Source organism: Natrix helvetica (assembly GCF_964273705.1).
Source record: "Natrix helvetica genome assembly, chromosome: 1".
In the NCBI taxonomy this organism is placed as follows: domain Eukaryota; kingdom Metazoa; phylum Chordata; class Lepidosauria; order Squamata; family Natricidae; genus Natrix; species Natrix helvetica.
Window position 1 is genome coordinate 70,931,090 of NC_138548.1, and position 25,815 is coordinate 70,956,904.

At 39.3% G+C, this 25,815-nt stretch overlaps 1 protein-coding gene across 1 annotated transcript in view; it reads right to left on the reverse strand.

Annotated features, from left to right (window-relative positions):
• Window positions 1-23,600: 23,600 nt before the first annotated feature.
• The window catches only part of INO80 (INO80 complex ATPase subunit), a 55,970-nt gene continuing 53,755 nt past the window's right edge, over window positions 23,601-25,815 (reverse strand). The window contains exon 36 of the mRNA XM_081934165.1: window positions 23,601-25,589. Coding sequence (XP_081790291.1) covers window positions 25,384-25,589 — 206 coding nt within the window. The 3' untranslated portion in view covers window positions 23,601-25,383. The remainder of the gene's footprint in view (window positions 25,590-25,815) is intronic.

Below are 25,815 nucleotides of genomic sequence, written 5' to 3' on the forward strand. Positions count from 1 at the left end.
GAGTGCACAATCTCATCTTCAACCCATCCCAGTCCACAGTGAAGGTACTTTCTGTCCATCTTTTTTTGCTCCAAAGTTTTTCAGCTTCTGCCAGAACAAATTGTTCCAAATAGTCAGTCTATAGTGAATTGTTGTGAAGTACGTAATCAAGTTGGGGCCTCACTCTGCTCTCATTGGATATTTGAAGCTAAGTGCCACCCCCAATCCCCTCACCCCAGCCCTGGTCCATGGCCCCTAGTTTTCAAGGCCATTCACTTTTTGTTAAGGATAAAGACTCAGGCTCTTCCAGTAGCCAACAAGCAATCTCTTTTCTTGACAACCCATTTATGGTAACAAACTTGGGAAGAGAAGGAAAAGGGTTCCTTGGATACCAGATCTTTTGGCATAAGACAGGTCTTCAAACTTCGCAACTTTGCTGGCTGGAGAATTCTGGGAGTTGAAGTCCACAAGTCTTAAAGTTGCAAAGTTTGGGGACCCGTGGCATAAGAAGTTGGAGTAGGTTTTAAAATTAATTCTCATCTGAAAATTATTATTTTTAACTAATAGAGCTGCTGCTGAACAGACACTTTCCATGCTTTGTGCCAGAAGTAATTCCAAGAAAAACTTGTTAAGTCTTGGAACCAGGAACATTGGAGGACATTTGGTTTTAGTGCTTTCCAAGAACAATTCATTCATATTATTATTTCAGAATGTTGGGGTGTTTTTTGCTACCCCTCTTGTATGAACATTGTTTTCCAATAACTATTACTAGTATTGCATCCTTAGCTATCTACAAAATATTGCTGGCAAGAGATACACTAGAAGGTACATAGTTTCACCTCTTCTTTTGTGATATGCACACAAAGAAGAGGTTCATTTCCAAAATATAAAAAAGGACTTGTACTTATGAGTGGATTTAACTTAAATCAGAAGCTCCCAAACCCTCTCTTTGAAAGAAATTGCTAGAAAAATAAAGCTACTGCATTCTTTCATTCTAAACCAAATGTATTAAAATAATATAGAGCTATTTACATCTTTTGATGTTTTCCTTTCCAAAAAAGGAAAACAGAAGATCGACTCCTGCATCTCTAATACCCAGGTGACTTGAGTACAAGGATGGTGTTGATCTGTATGATTTGTGAACTCAAAGATTGGGCAGTCTGGTGGTTGAACAATGGGCAGACACTTTTTTCTTATCTATCCATCCTTTTCTAAATCCAATTATATATATCAATCAAATCCAATAAACTTATATGTTTATTTGTAGATGTATGTATTTCATGTTTTGCAGTATGATCATTTTTGCAAGAAATAAAAATAAGGCAGTTTGATCTCTAATAGTGGTAATTCCTTGACTTACTACCACAATTGGGAATTTTCAGTTACCAAGCATCCAAATGTCGACCAAATGACCGGATGGATACTATGAGAGTTGTAAGTGCAAGGACTGGTTGTAACTCATTTTTTTCAGTTCCATTGTAACTTCGAACATGGCTAAACAAATGATTTAAGTCGAGGACTCCCTGTATTGTTGCAAAACAGGTAGGAGTTTTACCAGATCACACGTAAAGCCAAGTATGAAATAGTAGGATTAATCAATTACTACGGTGAGTTAATTCTAACAACTAAAATTCTAAAATTTGAATTTGCTATGAATGGAGCTTTTATTTGATATAGTCATATCATCATCATCATCACCATCTTCTCCTTCTCCTCCTTTCTAATTTTTCTAATTCTAGTGTTTGTCAAGAAAAGGCTTGTACCTGTCATGGCCCAATTCCTTCTGAGGTATCATTGTCCATATGTCTCCAAGACTCTATACTCAATACTCAAAGTCCTGCAGTGTCCCTCACAAACTATATAAATAACATTCCAAAAAAGAGGGAGACATCAGTGATCAATCCTAAAACCTGGTATATCATGACAACACCAATATTTACTCCAAGTATCAGTGTAGGAAGGAATGCCATACACATTTACAGTGCCGAATTTCCCAATGACAGAACATTGCTATAAACAAAGATGGGAATAAATATTCACCACAACTAAGCAGCAAACCCAAGACTGTAATGAAGGAGATATATCTGGGACAACAGGAAATGCTCTAGAACCACAATCTGATTCAGCGATTAAAAGAATAAATAGCCTGGGGAACTAAGGAGCCGGTAACCTGGAAATGCTCTAAATCTAGAACTTGAGTTATGTCAGGCCAGAGTTTTACAAAATTAAAATTTTCTTACACTCTCGGCAGTAGAAAAAGAAATGTGCAGATATGAAGACAAATGGGTCCAAGTCTGTTTAAATTCTATGAAATATTTCTAAACACTATTATTAATAGGGAAACGGGTGATTAAGAAATATGAAAAATAAATAAATAATTCCAGAATTTACTTAAAACCTTATTGGAAATTGTCCACTCCGGTGAAGCAAAAAGGGGAGGGACACTGAAGATGTGAAGGCTGCTAGCAGCTGGTGTGGAGTCTGTTGCTGCAATGTTGATTAGTTGATCCGTGTTTGGCGGTCGGCAGTGCAAAAACTAATCAAGGAGAGAAGCAACTTGGCACTAAAGAGAAAGTGCCTGACAGAACAATTAATCAGTGGAACAACTTGCCTCCAGAAGTTGTGAATGCTACAACACTGGAAGTTTTTAAGAAGAGATTGGACAAGCATTTGTCTGAAATGGTATAGGGTTTCCTGCCTGAGCAAGGGGTTATAGTAGAAGACCTCCAAAGTCCCTTTCCACTGGATTATTCTGTTCTGTTCATTCTGTTCTGTTCTGTTCTATTCTATTCTTATCAATTTCGTTGTATACGTGATGTACAATGACAAAAAAGGCTATACTACTCTACTACGTTATTCTATTATATTCTGTTCCGTTCCATTTCCGGAGGCCTTTTATCACAATTAATAATTGTAACAATTGTTAACAATTAAAATAAGGAGAACATAGATACTTCCTAGTCCAACAACTGAAGAGGTAAGCAAAAGCCAATGTCTTCATTAGCATGCAGAGATCCCAGATATTTTAAACCTCGGTAGCACTCCAGGAAGTGCTACACAGATGCTCCAAAGGATCCTTTGAGTGTCATTTAAGACGTTTCTCATAAATTGCAGGGACATAGTCTGGATATTCTCCCCTTTCATCTGTAACTCTCTTAATTTGTACTTTATAAAATGTTTTGACATTCACAATGCCTAAGGGACCTCTTAGAGAAGGTAGTGTAAAAAAATGATCTGTGACTAAAAGTAAGATTATGTCAATAGGCATCGCCAATCCAATGCAAACTGTTAAAGAAATTGAAATAGCTGAAAGTTTAAGACAGACTTTGTCTTTCTAGGTTCCAACATTTACATAGTGATAATAGATATCAAATAAAGAGTTGTTGCTACTTGGAAGAAAGATTATGGGAGACACAGACAAGCTATTAAAATGCAGAGAGTTCCCACTCACAACAAAGATGTGAATTGTCAATGGCATGATAGTTTTCCCAACTATAACATATGGCTTTGAAAGCAGGAACCCTAGAAAGACTGAAAGAAGAAAAAATGCTATCTTTGAATTATGGTGCTGAAGAAAATTTCTGACAATAACTAGGATCAAAGGAAGAACAAATAATTCAATATTCGATGAAATAAAACTGAAAAAGTGCTCATTGGAAGCACTAATAAAGAAGCTAAAGCTTAAATATTTTGTACACATAATGCAGAGTCATTAGGGAAGATTGTGATGCCTGGAAAAACAAGGACAATTTTGAAAAAAAGATTGACAGACAAAATGCCTAATGTATTAGATAAATGGCATAAGCACGAGCTTTTAATAACTCAAAGAAGCGGTTATGACAGACAATTCCAATGAAATAATATCTCACCGGATCACTAGGATTTGGAAGCAACTTAATGACTGAACAACAACAACATAACCTGTCTGTTTTGGGTTTAATTTCAGCTTGTTTTTCATCATCCAGCTCATTATTTAGCAACGTTTATAGGTACTAATTGCTTCCTTGGGGTTAGAGGGTATGGAACATCAGCATACTGGTGGCATTCCATTTCAGATCTCTGAATGACCTCCCCCAGCAGGTTCAGGGAGACTTAAATACTATTGAGGATTAGATTCTTGTGGGACACCATAGATGAATAACCTAGATATTAAACGGTAGTTCTTCAGCATCATCTTCTGGATACATCCCAACTGAAAGAAGTGGAAGCACAGCAAAACAATGCACCTAAGGTCATCTCTGATAGACAACCAGAAGAATACCATGACTGATAAGAGACCATCATGGTTGATAGTACTGAAAACCATCAGGAGGTCTAGAAGAACTGTAACAGGGTTACATTTTCTCTATATGGTTTCCAGCATAGATCATTCACTGAAGCAAGGGCTTCCATAGCATCAATAAATGAACCAGGAAATTCTTGAAATGCAGTAGAAAACCCTTCAGACCCATCTGGAAGGATTCGATCTTTAACTAGCCCGACAGAGCTTAATAGCAGATGCCAGTCCAAGACTAAGTAGAGAATAATATTTATGATACCAGAGTTGAGAGAGGGCTCCCTCATTCAGAACACTAGCTTTAGCTAAACATAATACCTAATTCAGTGTATGCACCTTACTGTGTGTGGGACAAAGTACCAGTCATGATTCTCATGAGAAATGTGGCCAAGCTCAGAATTGGCTTTTAAGTCCAGAAGGACAAGATTGGGTAGTCTACCTGTCACCATTCTGATTAGCTCAGGAAGACAGACAACAATGTAATGAGTAAATTGTACACTAAGGGAATCTTTATATTGTCCCAGCCATAACAATATTTAAAATCAGTACATCATTTGTTCAAACTTTTGATTAGTGAAATGGCATTGAGCCATTGTGGCAGAGTGGTTAGTGTTCAGTACTGCAGGCTATTTCTGTTGCCTGCCGCCTGCCTGCAATTTGGCAGTTCAAATCTCACCTGGCTCAAGTTTGACTCAGCCTTCCATCCTTCTGAGGTGGGTAAAATGAGGAGCCAAATTGTTGGGGGCAATATGCTGACTCTGTAAACTGCTTAGAGGGGGCTGTAAAGCACTGTAAAACAGTATATAAGTCTAATTGCTATTGCTATTCTTAAAGACTACAGCCATGCCATTTTCCCACCTGCCAGTCCTAGTTTGCTGTGAACAGAGCACATCTACAGACGCCCCTCTCAGTCAGATCTCTGTAATGCATACCAAGTCAGCACTTTCATCCAGGAATATACCCTGTATAAGAAATGTTTTTCACCAGCAACTGATCTGACACTGAAAAACCAAACTTTCGTGCTATGTGACTCACTTCCACTGTCACTTTGATTTCCCTGACAACCAACAGTCAGATTGCAGAGAGTTCGTGTGGAAGTGTCATCAGCTAAGCATTCTTCTTCAAACCAGTTGACACATATTAAAATAAACGAATGTTTGTGTTAAACAGCAAACCCTTAAATTATACTAAAAAAATAAATAAATCCTTGGCCTTAAGGAGGCTCTCTCTCTCGCTGTCTGAGGAAAGCATCAGATACAGTTTTAGATGAGTGACAAATGCCTAAAATAGATAATCTCTTTTTGTATTTAGCTTGGGTAGGCAATATTTCATATAATGCCCTACAAAAGAACTATCAAAGCAAAAGATGAATTAAATGCCTCGAAACCTAAAATAGGGACGTGATGACTCAGTGGCTTAGACGCTGAGCTTGGCGATCAGAAGGTCAGCAGTTCAGCGGTTTGAATCCCTAGTGCCACATAACGGAGTGAGCTCCTGTTACTTGCCCCAGCTTCTGCCAACCTAGCAGTTTGAAAGCATGTAAAAATGTAAGTAGAAAAATAGGAACCACTTTGGTGGGAAGGTAACAGCGTTCCGTGCGCCTTTGGTGTTTAGTCATGCCAGGCTTTGAAACGGAGATGAGCACCACCCCCTAGAGTCAGTAATGACTAGCACACATGTGCGAGGGGAACCTTTACCTTTAAACCAAGATATCTTCCTTCAAGTGCTACCATGAATTATTTTACTGTAAAGGATCTGGAGGCCTGTACCACTGCATTGTGTTGCAAAAGAAAGCCTGGCCAAATATTTGCATTTGCTGCAGGAAGAGAATCCTGGGTCTGCTTTTGGCAATGGCAAAAGCCATATAAGAAATCAAGATTTCAGGAGCATTTTCCTGCGTACACACACTCACACACACATACAGTTCCCCAAATTTGGAATTGAGGTTGGAAGGGGGTAATTTCTTTCACTCCCTTGTCATCTCTCCAGTTGCTCATACATTCTGCCAACTGAATGGCTGGGCTGCATATTTATGCTCTGCAGGTCCTAAAATGTACTGCCAGTACCTTGAACTTTGGAGAACTAAAATAAAAGGTCAGACAAACTCAGTCACAGGGAGATGTTTACTGAGCATCTGAGACTTTCACCCTCTCCTGGGGACACCAAAACAAGGCATTTCTCCCCTCCTTCTTTGGTTTAGCTATCTGTTCTTGTTCAAAGGGATTCAGTGCTTTCCATGGACACAGTGAATTCATCTATTTGTTGATCAATGTTACGCTTGCAGAACAGCAAAGAAAATAAACAATGAACAGATTTTACAAGTGCTATTGATAAAGACAGCTGCTACAGTCTTTACAGCTGGAACTCTCTCAATAGAATTATATTAGTACTGTTGGGAGAAACAGATCTTTTAAACATCAGTATTTTAAAATGAGCCTCAGGTGGAACCTGTATGGTGTTAAAGAGATTTTACCAAGCCACCAAAAGTAACAGTGCAATCTTAAAGCATGTCTATCCAATGTCCTAATTAAATCAAGTTTACTTTCCAGGAAGTATGCTGTGAATTGCAGCCTATATTTAATTAAATCATATTAGAATAAACTAAGTATCTCTTTGTCCTTTTAAGCTAATTTTTAATCTTCAGGAATTAATTTCTAGCATAAAAACAGTGCATTCAAGACTAAAGTTATATCTTAAAGAACCCAAAGTTTTTGCAGAAATCAGCACCTTTCTTGAACCCTCCCTTTGGTAACAAAGGCAGAAGAACTTTAGTAAGTTCATCTTCTAGCAACTCCAACTGAAATAGTCAATAGAATAAGATACTTGGAACTGTGAGTTAGCGACAACTGGAAGGCCCAAAGCCCCCCAATCCTGCAGTAATGCCTAATATAATTTTCCTGAATCCTGACATCATTGTAATTGGCCTCCCCTCGCTTTTTAAAGAAATGATTAGTGATATGAAATAGAAGCCGAGGAGTGTACATGGTCAGGAAAATGAAAAGTTGAATAAATCATAAGAGGAAGAGAATAGGGTTATCTTTTAAATGATAATGATTTGTGGGGTTGCCACAAAGAAGAGGGAGTCAAACTATTCTCCAAGGCACCTGAGGGTAGAACAAGAAGCAGTGGGTGGAAACTAATCAAGGAGAGAAGCAACTTAGATCTGAGGAGAAATTTCCTGACAGTTAGAACAATTAATCAGTGGAATAGCTTGCCTCCAGAAGTTGTGAATGCCCCAACACTGGAAGTCTTTAAGAAGATGTTGGATAGTCATTTGTCTGAAACGGTATAGGGTTTCCTGCCTAGGCAGGGGGTTGGACTAGAAGACCTCCAAGGTCCCTTCCAACTCTACTATTGTATTGTATTGTATATTATAATTCTATATAATAGTGTTTCTCTTTTTTTTCCAGAAACCAGGGAACCAAGAGCTCTAGTCCTGCCTTAGGCACAAAGCTGGGTGATCTTGGGTCAATCACTTTCTCTCAGCAGCAAGAAGGAGACAATGGCAAACCACTTCTGACCACCTTGCCAAGAAAACTGAAAGGACTTGTCCAGGCCATCTGTGAGAATCAGACATGATTGAATGAAAGAAAAAAGTAAACAGATATCTGAACAGGCAGAGGAGGACCTGGATAACGGGAAATGAGAGCAAATGGGAGAACACACGAACTGTTTAACTTTTTTGGCATCTGCAACAAACATTAGTGAAAAACTGCTACATACATACATACATACATACATACATACATACATACATATACATATCTTGCATGTATATAAAATGACTTTTTTCCAATTACAATATTTTTCCAACAAATATTTATTTTCAAGAACACATGCTAGTCATACAGAATCAATAAAGGCACTCTGTCAAATGTCACCATAGAAGCATATGACGAGTCAGGTGATCTATGGATGTCAGTGATGATAAATATGGAATGGTGGCATTGAAGCTGACAGCTAGAATGAGGAAATATAGTGCAAATATAGACTGTTGACGGATGAAAGAAAAAAGCAGACAATATTCAAGGTAACAATACACAACCATTTTAATGACTTGTTTTTGATAAGAATGCAAATATAGTGGAATATTATAGTGGAAAAGGCAGTTTTAGGATAACGTGCGCCATTAGATGATAATTCAAAGAGTATCCTTTCAGGGAGGCTTATGATCCAGGTATAATTAAAGAAGAAAGTATTAATAAGTGATGTGAGAGCTGTGATAACTTATTTGGACATTGTTCCGTAACATTTGACTTCAAAATTCATTCCATAGTTATGTTCTATGTTTTTATGTACTAGGAGATATGCATAATGTTTCCTTTTCCAAATAATTCCCACAAAAACTTTGTGATCTAGGTTGTACTGAGTAATAATGACTGGTTCCAAGTCACCCAATGAATTTCTGTCATTGAAGGTGCACAGGGAATTGGGGGTGTCTTTTTCTAAATTAGCATTCTAGTCATTAGATTATTATGGCTAAATTGATTCTTCACTGTATTTTATAATCGTTAAAAATTAACTTCCATCCATTTTTTCTAAGTTGAATAAAATTGATTCATTAGGACTGTGGTTTAAGTAATTCAAAAATTAGTAACGCATACTTCCAGGATTGTTTATTTTCTCAATTTCACTTTAATCCCAATTTAAATATTTATTATTCTTAGGAATTTTTTGTATTATTTCACTGCATTCCCGGAAAATAATTTCTTGTTAATTGTTTTCATGTTTACATATACATTCCTAAATTCTATCCAACAGACTTTTCAAATATGATGGAATTAAAGTTGAGATCATATCAAAGGCAGTTTCAGTCAGGGAGGGAGTGTTTTTACCAAGGATCAACGATAGATATTTTTCCAGGTCACTGAAACATACACTTCACGTATTAGCACTTGGATGACTGATGCAAAACCTCTACTTGTCTAATAGCTAATAACACATAGTTAGTCAGAATAGATGTGGTTTTGCCATTAACTTCCCAACCACTTTATTTATGTCGTAAGACTAATCAACCTTCCATGTGTCTTTTCAACACCTTCTCATTTTACAGAGGGCTTCTTCCTTAGAATAATGAAACTGGCCTTTATCAGGCTGGAAGACAACACCTTCTGTGAAATCTCACATTGTTGCATTAAAAAAAATTGAGAACAGGAAAGCGGAGGATACGAATCTCTTAATTTCTGAAATCTAGAGCTAGGAACAATAGAAGCCTGAAAGTCTGAATCTACTGTATGTATATAGAGAATCCTCTACTGTTGGGAAAGGGAGAAAAAGAAGAGGAGGAGAACCAGCAACAAGGTGGATGGGCTGTTACATAGTTATCCCCATTGCTAATCCGTATCTGGTTTCTGTGGTAGATTCCTGGTGGCTGCTGAGTGATATTTTCCTGTGTTACAAAGTGATTGTTTTATCCTTCTGGCTTTGTGATTCTTTTTCAGTCATTAGCAAATACAGGATAGAGTCACAAATCAGAGATGGATGATGTTTCTCTTCAGATCTCTGTAATGTCTTCCCTAGGCCGGCCTGTAAACCCTGCCTCACTTTTCCTGTTGCATGGCCTAAATTAAGAAACAGGGAAAGCCTGGTTTATCAGATCTTAGTGCAACGGTCTTTCATGGAACAGTCCAAATTCCCCTGTAATTTATTCCATTTAAATAATAATGTTATGCAAACAATGCAGATAATAATGTACATCAACTGCATCATCGAAATGATGTCATCATGCAAATGTTACTAAATTTCTACAATGACACAAACAATTCAATTTACTGGGCACCTCATCTGCCAGTTAGTCTGTTATAAATGGAGATTTTACTAGACAGTAATGTGAAATAAACTCACAGAAAACAGATAGGGCAGGAATAGCCCAAGAGGAGGAGGCAGGAGCTGCAAAGATTACACAACCAAGTACATCGTGTAAAGTGGCTAAGTTGCAGAGCAACACCTTTCTTACTTCGTAGAAGTAAGTGAAGAGGAGAATAATTGAAATGGTACAGAAGCAGAGATGTTCATCCATGGTTTCCTCAGAGGAGACAATGAAAGGCTGTTCTTCTTAGCTTTGAGGTACTAGAGTTGAGAATAACCTGTGGTCAAGTGATAAAGACAACTTGATAGGAACACAACAGCAAATGTATGTTGACAGGGAGGACATTTTGATTTGAGGAATCTCTTATTTTAAGAATCCAGCAATGTGGATGATTATATAGGACCTTACCAGAGGTGAGTTACTGCCGGTTCGCCCCAGATTGGTTGAACAGTAGTGGCAGCGGCAGGAGGGTCCACCCACCCACTTCTGCACATGCACAGAAGCTTCGCATGAGCACGAGTAAACCTGTAGTAAAATAAATTGAAACCCACCACTGGACCTTACCACAACTCGGTGGACGAGCTGGTAGAGTAAGTGGCCTGTGTTGACTACTTAGGCCTAGGTGAAGAGGATCAGACATTCTAGACCTAGAATGGTATTATATTTTTCCCAGGCTTGACTCTAGGGATGCAAAATAGGAACCTTCAGCAGCAGCAAAGGAATGGGCCTTTTCGATGATGCCTCCAGTCTCCTCTGGCATGCTCTTTCCAGTGAAATACATCAAATACCTCGTACTTTAACCTTTTTATTCTTCCATTGCATCCATATTAATATGCAAATGTTTATAGATATGTGCGCATGGATATTCACAAGCATACCTACACATGCGGTTATGTGCCTGCACACACGCGTGCACACACACACACACACACACACACACTCTCTCTCTCTATGGTAGAGTCCAAAAGATGAGCTGCTGCAAAGAAATTCCGATGCCTCCCTGTGGCTCCGCTCTGGAATCATATCCCGCCTGTATGACAAAAGGCTTTCAACTTATCACAATTATCATCCCATGGAAGTGATCAGGAGAAATCTCCACTATTTGTTTAAACACATTTATACTACAATCATCTGAAAAGTTAGGACAGTTCTTTTAGAATTTTATAATGTATGAGCAGAGGTGGGCTGCTGCTGGTTGAACCGGTTGGCTGAACCAGTAGTTCTGAGCAGCGGCTGGGCCCACCCAACCGGGCACTTATCCCATCCTATATAATCGTCATGTTTTTGTTGCCGTGCACTCACATTATATTTCTGCACAAGAAATTTTCTCTAACTTATCTCACTTCTGACACTGAAATTTTTAACCAAGGAGAAAAGGATAATGGAGAATAATGATACCACATGCAACCAACAGGGTTTCATAAATTGCTCTCCATCCCAGTTTTTATTTTATGTCTGGGTTATCACATGGACTTATTGTCATGTCCTTAGTTTGGCCTTCACACACTGGTTAGGTTAATGCTTATTTGCCAAAGGGGCACCATTTCCTTCATTCATCTGTATTTCTGATCATTGGTATTTATTTGCTTGGCAGAATTGCCCATGGTTTAAAGTTTGTCCTACCAACACAAAACCTAGAACCATTCTTAGATAAAAATGATTCAACTTTGCAATCTCAGTAAGCTGTAATGCAAGCAAAGTTTCAAAAGGAAGCAAAAAATAACAGTAACAACCACCTAACCAAGAGGATAAAATAATTAAAACATTAAGACTAGGTACTAATGAGTAATTATAGTTAGATTAAATACTGTACCTGCAACTTGTCAACACCAAAAGTAACACAGATTTAAAGCTGGCTCAAGAAGTCAATATATTATTTATAGACTGAATATATATAATTACCCATTCCATGGGCTGCTGGGAGTCTGACCTACTGCTGGCAAACAGTTTAGAGACAGAGCTGTTGTTGCTACAAGTGCAAACTAGAAAATGTATTACAAGTTCATAGAATATACTGAGTCAGGAAAAACAAGTATTGCAATAACACCATTTCTAAAATTAGAGAGCAGCGACCCAAGGGAAAGGAATGAAATAAAACATCAGCTTGAAAATCTCTATACTATGTTTATCCTTTATGTACTTGGGATGAGCAGAAATACAGGTTTGTCAATGGCAATTTGTAAAGGCTGAATCTACCAAGGTGGCAATCAGTAGTTTCCAGGTTACAACAGACTATGGTCTGGTTTGGCTTAAGTCTTCTTCTGAGTAATCCAATTTCTAAATAAGATTTTAAGTATGTGCAGTGTCTTGTTGTAAAACTTGATACAATCAGTAAAACAAAAAAGGATTGAGAAAAAGCTATTTCTAACCTGCTTTTGAAAGGTTCTCCAAGAATGAAAACTTTACAGCATAAATCATAAATTATCATTATGATGCTTATAGTCTAAGCAAGATACAAGAGCCCTAACAACTCTTATATGCAAATTAGCTTTCCCTAAATTGCACCCTCTAGGTCTATAAAGATTATACTTTCCAGAATTATCAGTCTAGCCATTTTGTGTAGCGATTTAATCTCAATATATCTCTAAGGCAATAATATTGGGAATGGCTGCTAAGGCCGGAGTGAGGTGGGCCAGTGAATTAAGAAAGACTGAGGTTTCCTCAGAATGGGCAATGGTCAGGCCCAAATGCTTTTTCTGCAGTTCCTGCATATATCATGAAATTTTGGTGATGTGATTCCTAAAAATCAATAGAGAATCAAAATGTAGATGGTGAACGTCACATTTTAACATAGGCTAAATAATGAAATAACAAATATCCATAGTCACCGATCATCCTTGTTTGTTTTGTGATATTACCAATTGTTGCATCTTCAATACATGTTAAATGTGACCCCATAGTTGCCTTGCCCAGTCCTCCTCAATTTAGAATATTTTCACTTGGAAGCCCAGTTTTCTGTGACAGTTCACTGAGCTGTTTATCTTAGAAGCCTTGCCTTGATGTCACAAGTACATGCGTGAGAAATGGAAGGTGTGTATCTCCAGGCATTCCATTTAATTTATTAATCCATGCCAGTCATCGAGGTATGAGGAATAATTGCAGTCACACGCGAGGTTTTGTATCATTTTAAAGCAATTACAAACTCAGAGATCTGAACAGTCACAGCATTGACACTCAATGGTTCCTTTTAAAGTAATAATTCAAAGGAATGCCAAGAGTCACCAAAGTGACAACTGCTAATTTAAGTGTTAATTGGACACCAGGAGAAGATCTCTTAGGCAGAAATGTGATAATATACATAAAAAGAGGTGCATGTGATACTAGCATCTGATTTGTACTAAATAAGTAAGGAAATACAAAGATGGCATTTCACTCATGCAGTAAACATCTGAAATTAATCAGTAAGGAGCACAAATCCTATCACTGCTTCCATCTTCAACAAAAACTTTACAGAACAGGAAACTATAATGGTGTTTTATTTTATTTTTTCTACATATTGTCTCAAACCGAGGATACACGCACACACACAAACACACACACATACACTGTACATCAGACCTAGCGGCTTTTACTATTTTGCAATAGTCAAAATTTGCTGTTTCTGGAATGAGAGCATTATCGTGGATATAATCAATTTGTTTTTAAATAGGGCTTACTTCCTATTAAGTGTAAGGCTACAGCCTACATTTTCTGTTGTTATTTAGAAGCAGCAAGTTTCAAATAGGCATGCTTATGACTAGGCTGTGAGCCATACATCACTCAATCTTTTCTGGGGAAAAAAATCAACATATTAATGTTTCCTTTGAATGTTTTAATAGTACAATCCTAGATACGTCTATTTAAAAATTATACCCATTAGTTCAATAGAATTTAATTCTCGAGAGTATTTTATTTTACTTTGTATTTTATTTATCCTGGCTAACGATTAACATGTTAATTTAAGTTAATTTAATTCAATTTTAACTTTAATGATATAAATTGTTAATATATTTTTTCTAAGAAACAATACTAATGGGCAATAAAACAATGTAATAATTAAAAACCTGGTGAAAAAGACGCATGGTTACTAATTTTCTAAATGCTAAAATGAGGACAAAATATAGTTCCAAAGACCTACAGATAATTTAGGAGTAACACTGAAGTGTCAGAAGAATAAACCTGTGCAGATAGGCAATCTTCAAAAGGGACTTTACAATGTTCCCAATGGAAGTACCGTAAATAGTTAAGTCCCAAGCAACTTTGGGCTCTATAACATTGTTGCTTGAAAAGTAGTGCAGATTTTTCAAGACAGGTATCAATGCACATTACAATAAACACATTAACACTATAATATTAGCCCTTAAATCTTGCATAGTTAGCAGGCAATCTCTCGTAATTTGCATCAATTGCAGATTTCAGGATCATCCCACAAAACAGGTACAGTGTGATATTCAAGGTGGAATACAATTCAGATGTCACCAGTATGGTCGCAACTGACACAGCAGATGAAACTGTGCAAAAGATAACCAGGTACAGGATTGCAAAATGACTGGAGTGACTCTAAGCATTCAATTGCTATAATGGTCATCATTATAATAATAATAATAAGAATAAATTTATTTCTTAGCCGCACCCTCTCCCGAAGGACTCGGGGCGGCGTACAATAAAACACATAAAAAACAATATGGACAATACACATACAGAATAAACGAACAGGCGTACATGGAGGAGGTATGAAGATAAGAAAAGACAGTTAAAACATAGTTTAAAATCCCCTAATAGAAGTCTAAAAGTCACAAAAATTAAAAAACCCGTCAGGAGCAGTGTGAACGAACTATGGTTGAGCCAGGCCAGCTACTTGAAATAGGTGCGTCTTGAGCTTTATCCGGAAGGCGCGGAGGTCAGAGGTAGTCCTAATATCCGGCGGAAGGTCATTCCACAGGGCTGGGCCCGCAACAGAGAAGGCTCTACTCCTAGACGCCGCCCCCCGACATTGTCTGGTGGACGGCACCTGGAGGAGTCCCTCTCTGTGCGAGCGAATTGGTCGCAGGGATGTATGGGGCAGGATACGATCCCGCAAGTAGCTAGGTCCTGAGCCATGGAGCGCTTTAAAGATCGTTATCAAGACCTTGAAACGCACCCGGTAGACCACAGGGAGCCAGTGCAGCTCGCACAGGAAATGTGTCACATGGGAGTACCTTGTACTCCCCATAATTACCCGCGCGGCCGCGTTCTGGACCAACTGTAGTCTACGAGTGCATTTCAAGGGAAGCCCCATGTAGAGAGCGTTACAGTAGTCCAGGCGAGACGTCACCAGCGCATGAGTGACTGTGCGCAAAGCATCCCGGTCCAATAGGGGGCGCAATTGGCGCACCAGGCGAAGCTGGTGGAATGCCCCCCTTGCCACGGCTGTCACATGGTCATCCATGGACAGCCGAGCATCAAGGAGGACGCCCAAATTGCGCGCCCGCTCCACCGGGGCAAGTTGAACGCCCCCGATGGCCAGAGATGGAATTAACTGGTTGAACCGGAGGGCCGGAACCCACAGCCACTCCGTCTTGGAGGGGTTGAGCTTGAGTCGGTTGTCATCCATCCAGATGATTATAGCAATTCTTCCCAAGCCCACCACCTGCATGTTCTTAGGGCAAGCATCTGGATGTGACATTCAGCATATGAAGCTTGGATCTGCTTGAGGAATTAAGTTTATTATAGCTGTAAGCCAATTTTCTGCAGTATATTGTATCTAGAGAACTCTGCCTGAGGCTACAGCATCTGTTGTGGTACTAACCAAGGTATATGCTCTATTTATTCCATTCTACAATTCTATCTTTAACTTTTCTACTCAGTGTAGGACATTGCATTTCTCCCAAATTGAAATTCTTGCTGATTTCCGCCACTTGTTCCAGCATGCCAAGATACCTCTTAATTTTAATACTGTAATGTAAGCTGTTTGCTAACCCCCCCCCCCCTTTCTAATGGCTGCAAATTTAGTATTTTCTAACCATTCCAAATCATGTATAAATACTCAGGGAGTGGAACCAAATGGTATGATATTAAGTACACTAGACATCCCCTTCTAGCTTGATGTAGAGCTATTGACATTCATTGTGAATGAATGTCCAACCAGGTTCTATCCCTATTCCATGAAGTTGTAGTGGTCTAATATGGATATTTAGATCACTGCAGATGGGAATCAGATAGATTAGAATGTTAGGGATTGTCTCAAGAAAATTCAATGCGTTTCACCAAGTTTTCTGTAGTCAAAGGAGGTCTCCCAAAATATAATCTTATTTTATCATGAAGGTGCATCACAATTAATGACACATTAGTATGCTGGATGTAATGCTATTAAACTATCTTCTCATAGGAGTGTGTGAATACTCCTATAAAAACACTCTTCCATAAAATTAAATACTGGGATAAAAGGTCTTCAAGAAAATTATATTTATAATACAGATCTAAACCAAGTACAAGTAATTTATCAAAGTAAAAAAAGACAACTCAAATTCTCTAATGTGACAGTTAGCTATTTGGGGTAATATATTAGCATAGCCAGTCATTTCATTTTGTTCAGCAGAAACATTTGTTAAACAAAAGCATTTTGCCCATCTTTAGAGAGTTCCAAAATAATGTTATTTTGAAAGTGAAACATCACTCTTAGCAACCCCTTGAAAATTCTTCTACCCTTTAAATATTCCATTGTTGTAATCTTTGTATTCTCAAGTAATAAGAGTTACTGTATTTTTTGGAGTATAAGACACACTGGAGTATAAGATGCACTAAGGTTTTGAAGAGGCAAATTTAAAAAAAAGTAGGTAAGTAGATAGAGGGATAGAGAGGGAGAAAAAGAGAAATACAGTAGGTACATAGGGAGAGAGAGAGAGTAGTTAGGTAGGTAGATAAAGGGATAGAGAGAGAAAGAGAGAGAAAGAGAAAGAGATACAATAGGTAGGTAGAGGGATAGAGAGAGAAATAGAAAGAGATATAGAGAGAAATACAGTAGAGAGGGAGAGAGAGACAGAGAGAGAAGGTAAATTGGTAGGTAGAGGGATAGAGAGAAATACAGTAGATAGGTAGGTAGGAAGAGAGAGAGTAGGTAGGTAGCTAGGGAGGTATTTCCAGATGTATTTATCCATGTGCTAGAGAAGGAAATAACTGACAATCTGCAGCACCTAAGACTTTGTTTCTGCTGGCAGACCACTTGATCAATGTAATTCTCATCAATCAGTTAAAGAGCTTTCCGGGGGGGGGGAGTTTTTGCACTCTGCAAACCTCCCAGAAACGGCCCGTTTTTCGTGAAAATGGGCCAGTTTTTTTTCAAAACAAAGGCATGAATAGCTTTGGGGGGGCTTGCAGAGTGCTCCTGGGGGTGCCCCGCCAAAAACGAGCAAAAAACAGCCTGCGTTTCACAAAAACGAGGCTGTTATTTGTCAAAAAATTGCATGCATAGCCTTATGGAGGCTTATAGAGTGCTGCTCGGGGCTGGAGGGGGGGGGCGGTGGCAAAAAACGGCCTGTTTTTTGCTCATTTCTGCCCTCCCCAGCCCCAGCTCTCTGAAAGCGTCCATAAGCACAGCCATTTTGGTGAAGGGGTGGGGCTTCGGGAGGCAAAAAATGCTGTATTCAGTGTATAAGATGCACCCAGATTTTCACCCTTTTTTTGAGGAAAAAAGGTGCATCTTATACTCTGAAAAATACGGTATCTCCTGTACAAGCTGTTCTGTGTAATTTAATCCATGACGACCAGGAAAAAATGGTCTGTAATTTGTGTGATGATACCATGGTGGTTTAGGTTGAAAATGCTAAAGTTAAAAGTAATGTTTTTTCATGGAATTACTTGCTTTCTCAGAAACTATGTACAGGTAGTCCTCAACTCACAACCACAATTGAGTCCAAAATTTATGTTGCTAAGTGAGAAATTTGCTAAGTGAATTTTGCTCCATTTTACAAGTTTTCTTGCCATATTTGTGAAGTGAATCACTGCAGATGTTAAATTAGCAACACCGTTGTTAAATGAATCTGGCTTCCCCATTGACTTTGCTTGTCAGAAGGTCGTAAAAAGGGATCACATGAACTCAGGAGTCCTCATAAATATCATATTGTCATATGTCATATTGTCATAAATATGAACCAGTTGCGAAGCATCTGAATGTAACTCACATGACAATGGGGATAATGCAATGGTCATAAGTGTGAAAAATGGTCATGTCACTTTTTCAATGCCATCGTAACTTCAAATGGTCACTAAGCAAATGTGTTGTAAGTCAAGGACTACCTGTAGATCTGATAGAAACTGGATTTAAAATTCTTTTGATCAATCAACTCTGATTTCTATCGCCTCAAAAATCTGCCCTTCTTCCTCTTTGATTTAAGTGTTTCTGTTATAATGCTAGTGATTATCTTCCATTTATTACAAATTTGTAACATTGCAGAAACTAGAAATCCTGCAGTAGCATTCCAGAATCTGTTATGATAGCATAAAACAAGTGGCTAGTCAGATACTTTATCTTTCTAATGAAAGATTAAAGTTTGTTAATGCTTTTGGAATTAAGCATGAGAAGAAGAAAGGGGACCAGAACTTCAAAAATGACTTGTTCTTCCAGTTTTTATTTCTCTTTCTGTAAAGGGAAAAGCAAATTCTCTTTCTTTTTGTAAGTGACTAATTTACAATAACCAAAAACTAACTTTACAACTTTCCGATTTTGCTTGTGTGCATATCCTTTTAATATAACCTGTAACAGTGATGGCGAACCTATGGCATGAGTGCCACAGGTGGCATGCGGAGCCATTTGTCAGGACACGCGAGGCGCTGCCCTGTCAGCTGGCCAGCGCGCATGCGCACGCTTGGCCAGCTGAGTTCACCCTTTTTTAAAGCCATTTTTCGCCCTCCCCAGGCTCCAGAAGCTTTATAGGAGCCTGGGGAGGGCGAAAACAGCCTCCCCCGCCCCCCCAGACGCCCTCCGGAAGCATCAGGGAAGCCTCCGGACAGTCCCTGAAGCCTTTGGAGCGCTCAAAATGATCCTCTGAGGAAACTGGAAGTGACTTCAGGAAGTGACTTCCGGTTTGCTCGGAGGATCGTTTTGAGCGCTGCAAAGACTTCACGGACTGTCCGGAGGCTTCCCTGAAGCCTCCACTGGGTGTCCAGGGGGCGACGGAGGCTGTTTTCACCCTCCCCAGGCTCCTATAAAGCCTCTGGAGCCTGGGGAGGGTGAAAAAAGCATGTAAAAATGGGGGGAGCACCTGTAGTGCGTGCATACGCACTGGGGGGGTCGCACATTGCTTTAATGGGTGCGGCACACCCGCACACGACCCCCCTGCGCTCCCCCCACTTATGGCACGCGAGCCAAAAAAGGTTCGCCATCGCTGACCTATAAAATCTAAAAATTCACATAAACATTTCTTTTGTGAAATATATACTCTCATGCTTATTAAAAAATCTCAAAAAATTTAACGGGCTTTTTGGGGCAACCATTAGAATATATATATTTAGTAAAAATAAAGGAAATATCTGCAGAAGCAGAAAACACATTCTGCAAAAGAATTTTTCTTTACAGGATTCAGAGATAGGTAACTTGCAGCCACTTAGTGATATGCAGATGATGCCACTCTTATGGCAGAAAGTGAAGAGGAACTAAATAGCCTCTTGATGCGGGTAAAGAAGGAGAGTGCAAAAGTTGGCTTGAAACGCAACATTAAGAAAACTAAGATCATGGCATCTGGCTCTCTCAATTCCTGGCAAATAGATGGGGAAGAAATGGAAGTAGTAACAGATTTTATTTTCCTGGGCTCCAAGATCACCGCAGATGGGGCCTGCAGCCAAGTAATTAAAAGATGCTTGCTCTTGGGGAGGAAAGCTATGGCAAATCTAGACAGCATACTAAAAAGAAGTGACATCACCCTGCCAACAAAAGTGCATACAGTCAAGGCTATGGTTTTTCCAGTTGCAATGTATGGCTGAGAAAGCTGGACCATAAGAAAGGCTGAGTGCCAAAGAATTGAGGCCTTTGAACTCTGGTGCTGGAGAAGATTCCTGTGCGTCCCTTGGACTGCAAGGCGATCAAACCGGTCAGTCCTAGAGGGATCAACCCTGACTGCTCTTTAGAAGGCCAAATCCTGAAGATGAAACTCAAATACATTGTCCACCTAATGAGAAGGAAGGACTCACCGGAGAAGAGCCTCATGCTGGGAAAGATTGAGGGCAAAAGAAGAAAGGGACGGCAGGGAATGAGGAGGCTGGATGGAGTCACCGAAGCAGTAGGCGTGAGCTTAAATGGATTCCAGAGGATGGTAGAGGACAAGAAGGCCTGGAGGAATGTTGTCCATGGGGTTGCAATGGGTAGGACATGACTTCGCAACAAACAACAACAAAAAACCACTATACTTGAGTTTCCCAGAGGAAACCAGAAATGGATGGAAGCAATTGTAATTTATGGGGTTGGAAAACAGAACATTCAAGAGAGTTAACTACAGCATGTTTACTCCTTAATTCACCTCCCTTCCAAAAGCTTAAAAAGTTGGCTCTGCTTTGTATAACATTGTCACTATATCAGTAGCTAGGCCCTCTAAGGACTTCAGACAGCCAAAAGATTAGTTATCCAGTCTGCTATGAAAGTTGCCTATTCCTAGAAATAGAACACTGGCAGGAATACTTAATGAAATCACTAGGCAGGGAGTCAAAGAGGGGAAAGTTCACCGAAAGTAGGTTACATTAGAAGGTTACAGAGACCTCAAGGGTACGATGTACCAAAACAGTTACCAAGTTAAGATTCAGAGATTTACAAACAAAATTCATGTTTAAACTTTGAACAGTTTACAACGGAAGGATAGTAACCTAAATGTTTGAAACAGCTGAAGAAGAGTGAAAAGTCTAATACCCGGATGTGAAGATTTGTTTTAATTTGAAGGGATGCAGCAATGGGTTAAACCAGTGGTTCCTAACCTTTTTTTGGCCATGCCCCACCTAGGCATCTTTAAAATCCTGATGCCCCCCCTCCCTCCCCCGGCGACATATAATTCTTACTTTACTCAAAAAGGGAACTCTACTCACATGGAGGAAGCCTAAAAGGCCATTAACTTGGTTTAAACAAGGTTCCAATTGCCCTTATTAAAAGTCAAATTCCTCCCTCCCCCCTCGCCCCCCCCCCCTGTGGAGCCCAGGCCCCACATTTGGAATCACTGGGGTTAAACCTTCCATTGTCCAATAATTTTGCACCAGTATTCCTTTCTCCGGATATATTACATAGATCATAACATATATTAAAATGAACCGAGGAACCTAAGGCAGTAACACATTTAGCTGAACTGTATCTTTGTTGTCGAATTGTTTGTTGTCTAATTAGAGGAAAGACAATATTTACATTTGTTGTTGATGGGAAACTCATGACAGCTAGTCCTCAACGTATGACTGAAATTATGGTGGTGCTAAACTTACAACTGATCCCAAAGTTAGGGCTATTGCACTGCCTCCATGGTCACATGCTCAAAATTCTCATGAGTGCCCCCTACATTTATGACCACAGGGGCATTTCAACTCCCCCCCTCACCTGGCCTCATCTATGTCCTACACTCCCTGCACTCTGTCACTCCCGCTCTGGCTGACCTTCTTCTATTCCCACTGATGAATAAGCATGCCATGCCGGCCCATCATGAGGCATTTGCTGTGGCAGCTGAGGTTTTTCCAGGGTGCTGTGACTTTGTGCCATGCTGGTGAGGCTTTCCAAAGCACTGAGCTTTGCACCATGCTTTGGGGACTTCTGAAGGCATTGACGTTCTGCATCTAGCTCAGGAGACTTCTTGCAGCCATTTAGTTGCAGTTGGAAACAGCCCCCCAAAATGTGCAATTCTGGGCTGTTTATTGTCGCACAAGGCAGGGCACTTCAAAGGGCAGTGATGGCGGAGAGGGGGGACATAGTGAATAGGGGGAGTTGAAGAAGAGGCATGTCCTGAATTTTCTGAAGGTTGTGGATGGGAGGGACCAAGCCAAGAATGGTTTGAATTCAGGTGGATCCTTGGCTAATGATTGGTGGGATTCAGTTAACAAAGACGGGGATTGCCATTGCAAAACAATGTAGTCACCTAAAGTCACCTTTATAACCTCACCGCTTAGCGACAAGCATTTCAGTTCCAATTGTGGTTGTAAGTCGAGGACTACCTGTATAGTCTTTGGTATGAAACAGAAAATATGAACTTTCGATTTGTGGTTTTGATGATTAGAAAACATTAGATAATAGAAAACTTTTTCAAAATGACGCTCATATATAATAGTAATGTTGAAATCTAATAAAGATGCTGCTGAACGTGTAAGTTATTGCCTGTTTTGTTACACACTGGTTCAGAAATTCTGAGAACAGCCTTGGGTTTGTAGATTACAAACATCATCATCTTCAATGTTTGTTTTGTGCAATCTGGCTTTATAAAATGCATCAAACATTGGGTAATATTAAACCACTAAATGGTATTATGGGCATATGTTTTAAAAAAATCTCCAACTGGCATTGGATGTAGAAAAGGCAGGGTAGAGCAAAAACATCTGGAGCAAGTTTTTGTTAAACATGTATTTCTTTATTCACTGGACTTAAAAGCTGCACTCTTACTCTTCAGTCAGGATTATTACCAATAAAATTATTTCTTCACTTCTTAAGATGTGTCATGAAACTCTGTCAAGATTGGGACAAAGCCAAGGCCACATGGCTCATATATATGTTGTTATAATGAAGATATTGACCAAAATTATTTTGTATAGCCAAGAATAAAATTGCTGTTTTTCTAATATGTATTATTAATGTATTGGCTGTATTTTCTTTGGGAGTTTCTGATATTCTTTTAAAATTTATGCTGTATTTTGAAATGATAAAATAATAAGACAAATGGTTAGCTTTGAGAAAAAGATAGCACTCTTCAAGGGGGTATTTGAAGGGGTGTCATTGTTGAATATTAATTAGAAATATTAAGACCAAAAACAATAAAATAGTGGAATTAATTACCAAGAAAGGGGGGGGGGGACTCCTCTTAGCTGGATGTGTTTCAACAGAGATCTGAGAGCAATTTTTCAGAAATGCTTTAAATTGGATTTTATGAGAACACCTTTGCAAAGAGAATGCACACAATCACATTAAAAGATCTGACAATGAACACAAGTATTTCTTGCACTTCTCTTAACCACTATAAGCCTCTTAAAGCTTCATAATAGGGCAACCCTCATACTGAATAGAATCGACCCAAGATGAGCAGAGAAGAAAGTCACCAATAGGCCCGGAGCCACAGGTCACTCCATTTCCCCCAACAGTAATAAATAGTCTATGGCCTCTTATATTTAGCCAAAATATTCTTCTGCATATGGTCATTTATGTAAATATATAAAAGGCAGATAGTAAGTAACAAAAAAAAAAAAACATTTACAGAGAACATGGCTACATTTATAACCTGCAAAGTATTTGAGGCAGTTCACACATAGTATCTTAGGTACATATAAAAGAGCAGCAGTCAAGTAACAGATATCCTCTTATATCCATCGCTGGATCATTTCCCCCTCGGAAACAAATAAACCACAGAAGCAGAATTTACATAAAATTATCTTGTTCCATTTTATTTAAGATTCTTTTCTCCAGTTAGTAAAAGAAAGATGTGTCTCTTTTTATACATATATACAAGTTCAGTTATAAAAATAGACAGCACATTCAAAGAGGAAAAAAAAAAGGCTTGGCATTTTTTTCTGATTCCCTCTAAACACTGTATATACACATGTGAATCTGAGGGTGGCGGGGTAAAATCTTCATGATTTAACTTAAATATCCCTCCCCACCCAATTAATCCCTCCAATTTTTCTTCTTAAATCAATCTAACTGAACTCATTTCTGCTATTTTCAGGTGTGCAAATCAGAAGCAAAGTCAACAGGAAGCACTTGCTCTACACTGAGGGATGCCAGGCAAGGTGCGTGAGACTGAAAAATCCTTTGCTGACTTAGCTAAGATCTTCACCTCGTAACCTGGTTCTCCCTTTGAAAGGTGAAATGCCCAGAAAAAAACAACAACCACTTACTGTCAATATGAAGGCAAGAGAGCTGCCTCGCCCACCCACCCCCTTCATCTCAGTGCAATGAGGACCGTATACATATCATGCTAAAGCAGAGGGCTCTTGTGCATTCAGAATGGTGTACCATAGCAGGGTTGCACAAATGGCACCATTAATCTCTCACAAGTTCACTAGTTTTACAGAGCGTTCATACAGTGCCAGATCACCACAGTGGAACAATCCAACCCTACTGAAGGATGTGGACAATGCTGACAAATAAGAACCAGCTGTGTGCGCATGCACACATAATGAATCGGAATGAATGACGTTTCACTTTAACTAGGACCAGAATGGAAAGAAAACAGCATTGCTCATCTTCATCTTGTGTAATACAGTGAACAGTGGTACCTAAAATCATCATCCAAAAGCTCTTCTATGGCACAATGAGAGGAGAAATAGTGATATTCTCTCTCTCTCTTTCTCAAATTTATTCTTGTTTTGAGTCATTCACAAATTGTCATTCCATTTAAAAACCGTTAAACTCATATAAACACATTTGGGGAGTGAGGGAGATTAAAAGATGTTGATGAATCTGACTCCTGCATATGATGGCCTTAAAGTTTTTTCCCCCCACTCTATGATTACAGAGCTGGAAATGCCATTAACAAAGAGCTCTAACCTGTTTTACTGTTGGGCTGACTAATAAAACAGTGGTCTAGTAATCCAGATGCATGATATTGACAAAAGATCCTTTTTAGGACACAGTGCAAAACTCTCCTTTTACCTGAATTCTATTCTTTACGGTATCTCACTATTCATCACATTAGAACCATCCAATTATTTCTCCACGGCTTCTTCCAAAAGACGCAGAGCAGAAGGTTCCTCTGAATCTACAGAGCACCTCCAAAGTTTATATGCTGATCTCTTTATTTTAAAACCAAGCTGAATTCCATGAAACCTGAAAGATGAGGGCAGAGGGTGCTGGTATAAGTAGGAATGAAGGGGGAGATCTTGCAGCCAGTCCCATATGGAAGTTGGATTCTTTCCCTGCATGATTTGTAGGATGCTACCAAAAAAAAAAATCCTCAATGGAAAAGTTAAGCCCAAGCATCCCTGTGTCTCAGACCCTCTTCCTCACAATTCTGCAACGGGTAGTAAATCTGGACTATGCATGAAAGTGCACATAAAACACCTCTTGACAAGTAGTGCAGTAATCTTCACACCCACATGGGATGAAAACAAGGCATCATCTATATACCCTTTTGCTGGTAGGCGTGGGCTACTTTGAAAGCCAATATGAACACGTATAGGTTCCAGGGATTCAAAATTACTACCGTCCACCTGAAATATGGGCTCCTTTATATTGTTTTCGAATAGGGGTTTCTGGTGCCAAGGAACTGGCTAAGCTTAAGTTCTTAGAGGATCCACAAACACTGTTTCCTTTGTTCAAGGAGGAAGAGGCGCTTGATAATCCAAAATCTGAAAGTCCAGCAGGTCGTATAAGTGGAGTCTGGAGAGGGCTACCTGAAGGCATACCTAGCCGGGGGCGAAAAAGAGCACCACAAAGTAGTAGTAGTTAATAATAAATACTTCCTCAACAGATTAAATCTGAAACATAATTGTTTAAGTCAGGAGTGTCAAACACATGATGACACATTGTCACATGACATATTGCGACTGTTTACCCCTTTGCTAAAAAGGGGGTGGCATGGCCAGTGCATGACACATCTGGCCCACGAGCTGCAAGTTTGACACCCCTGCT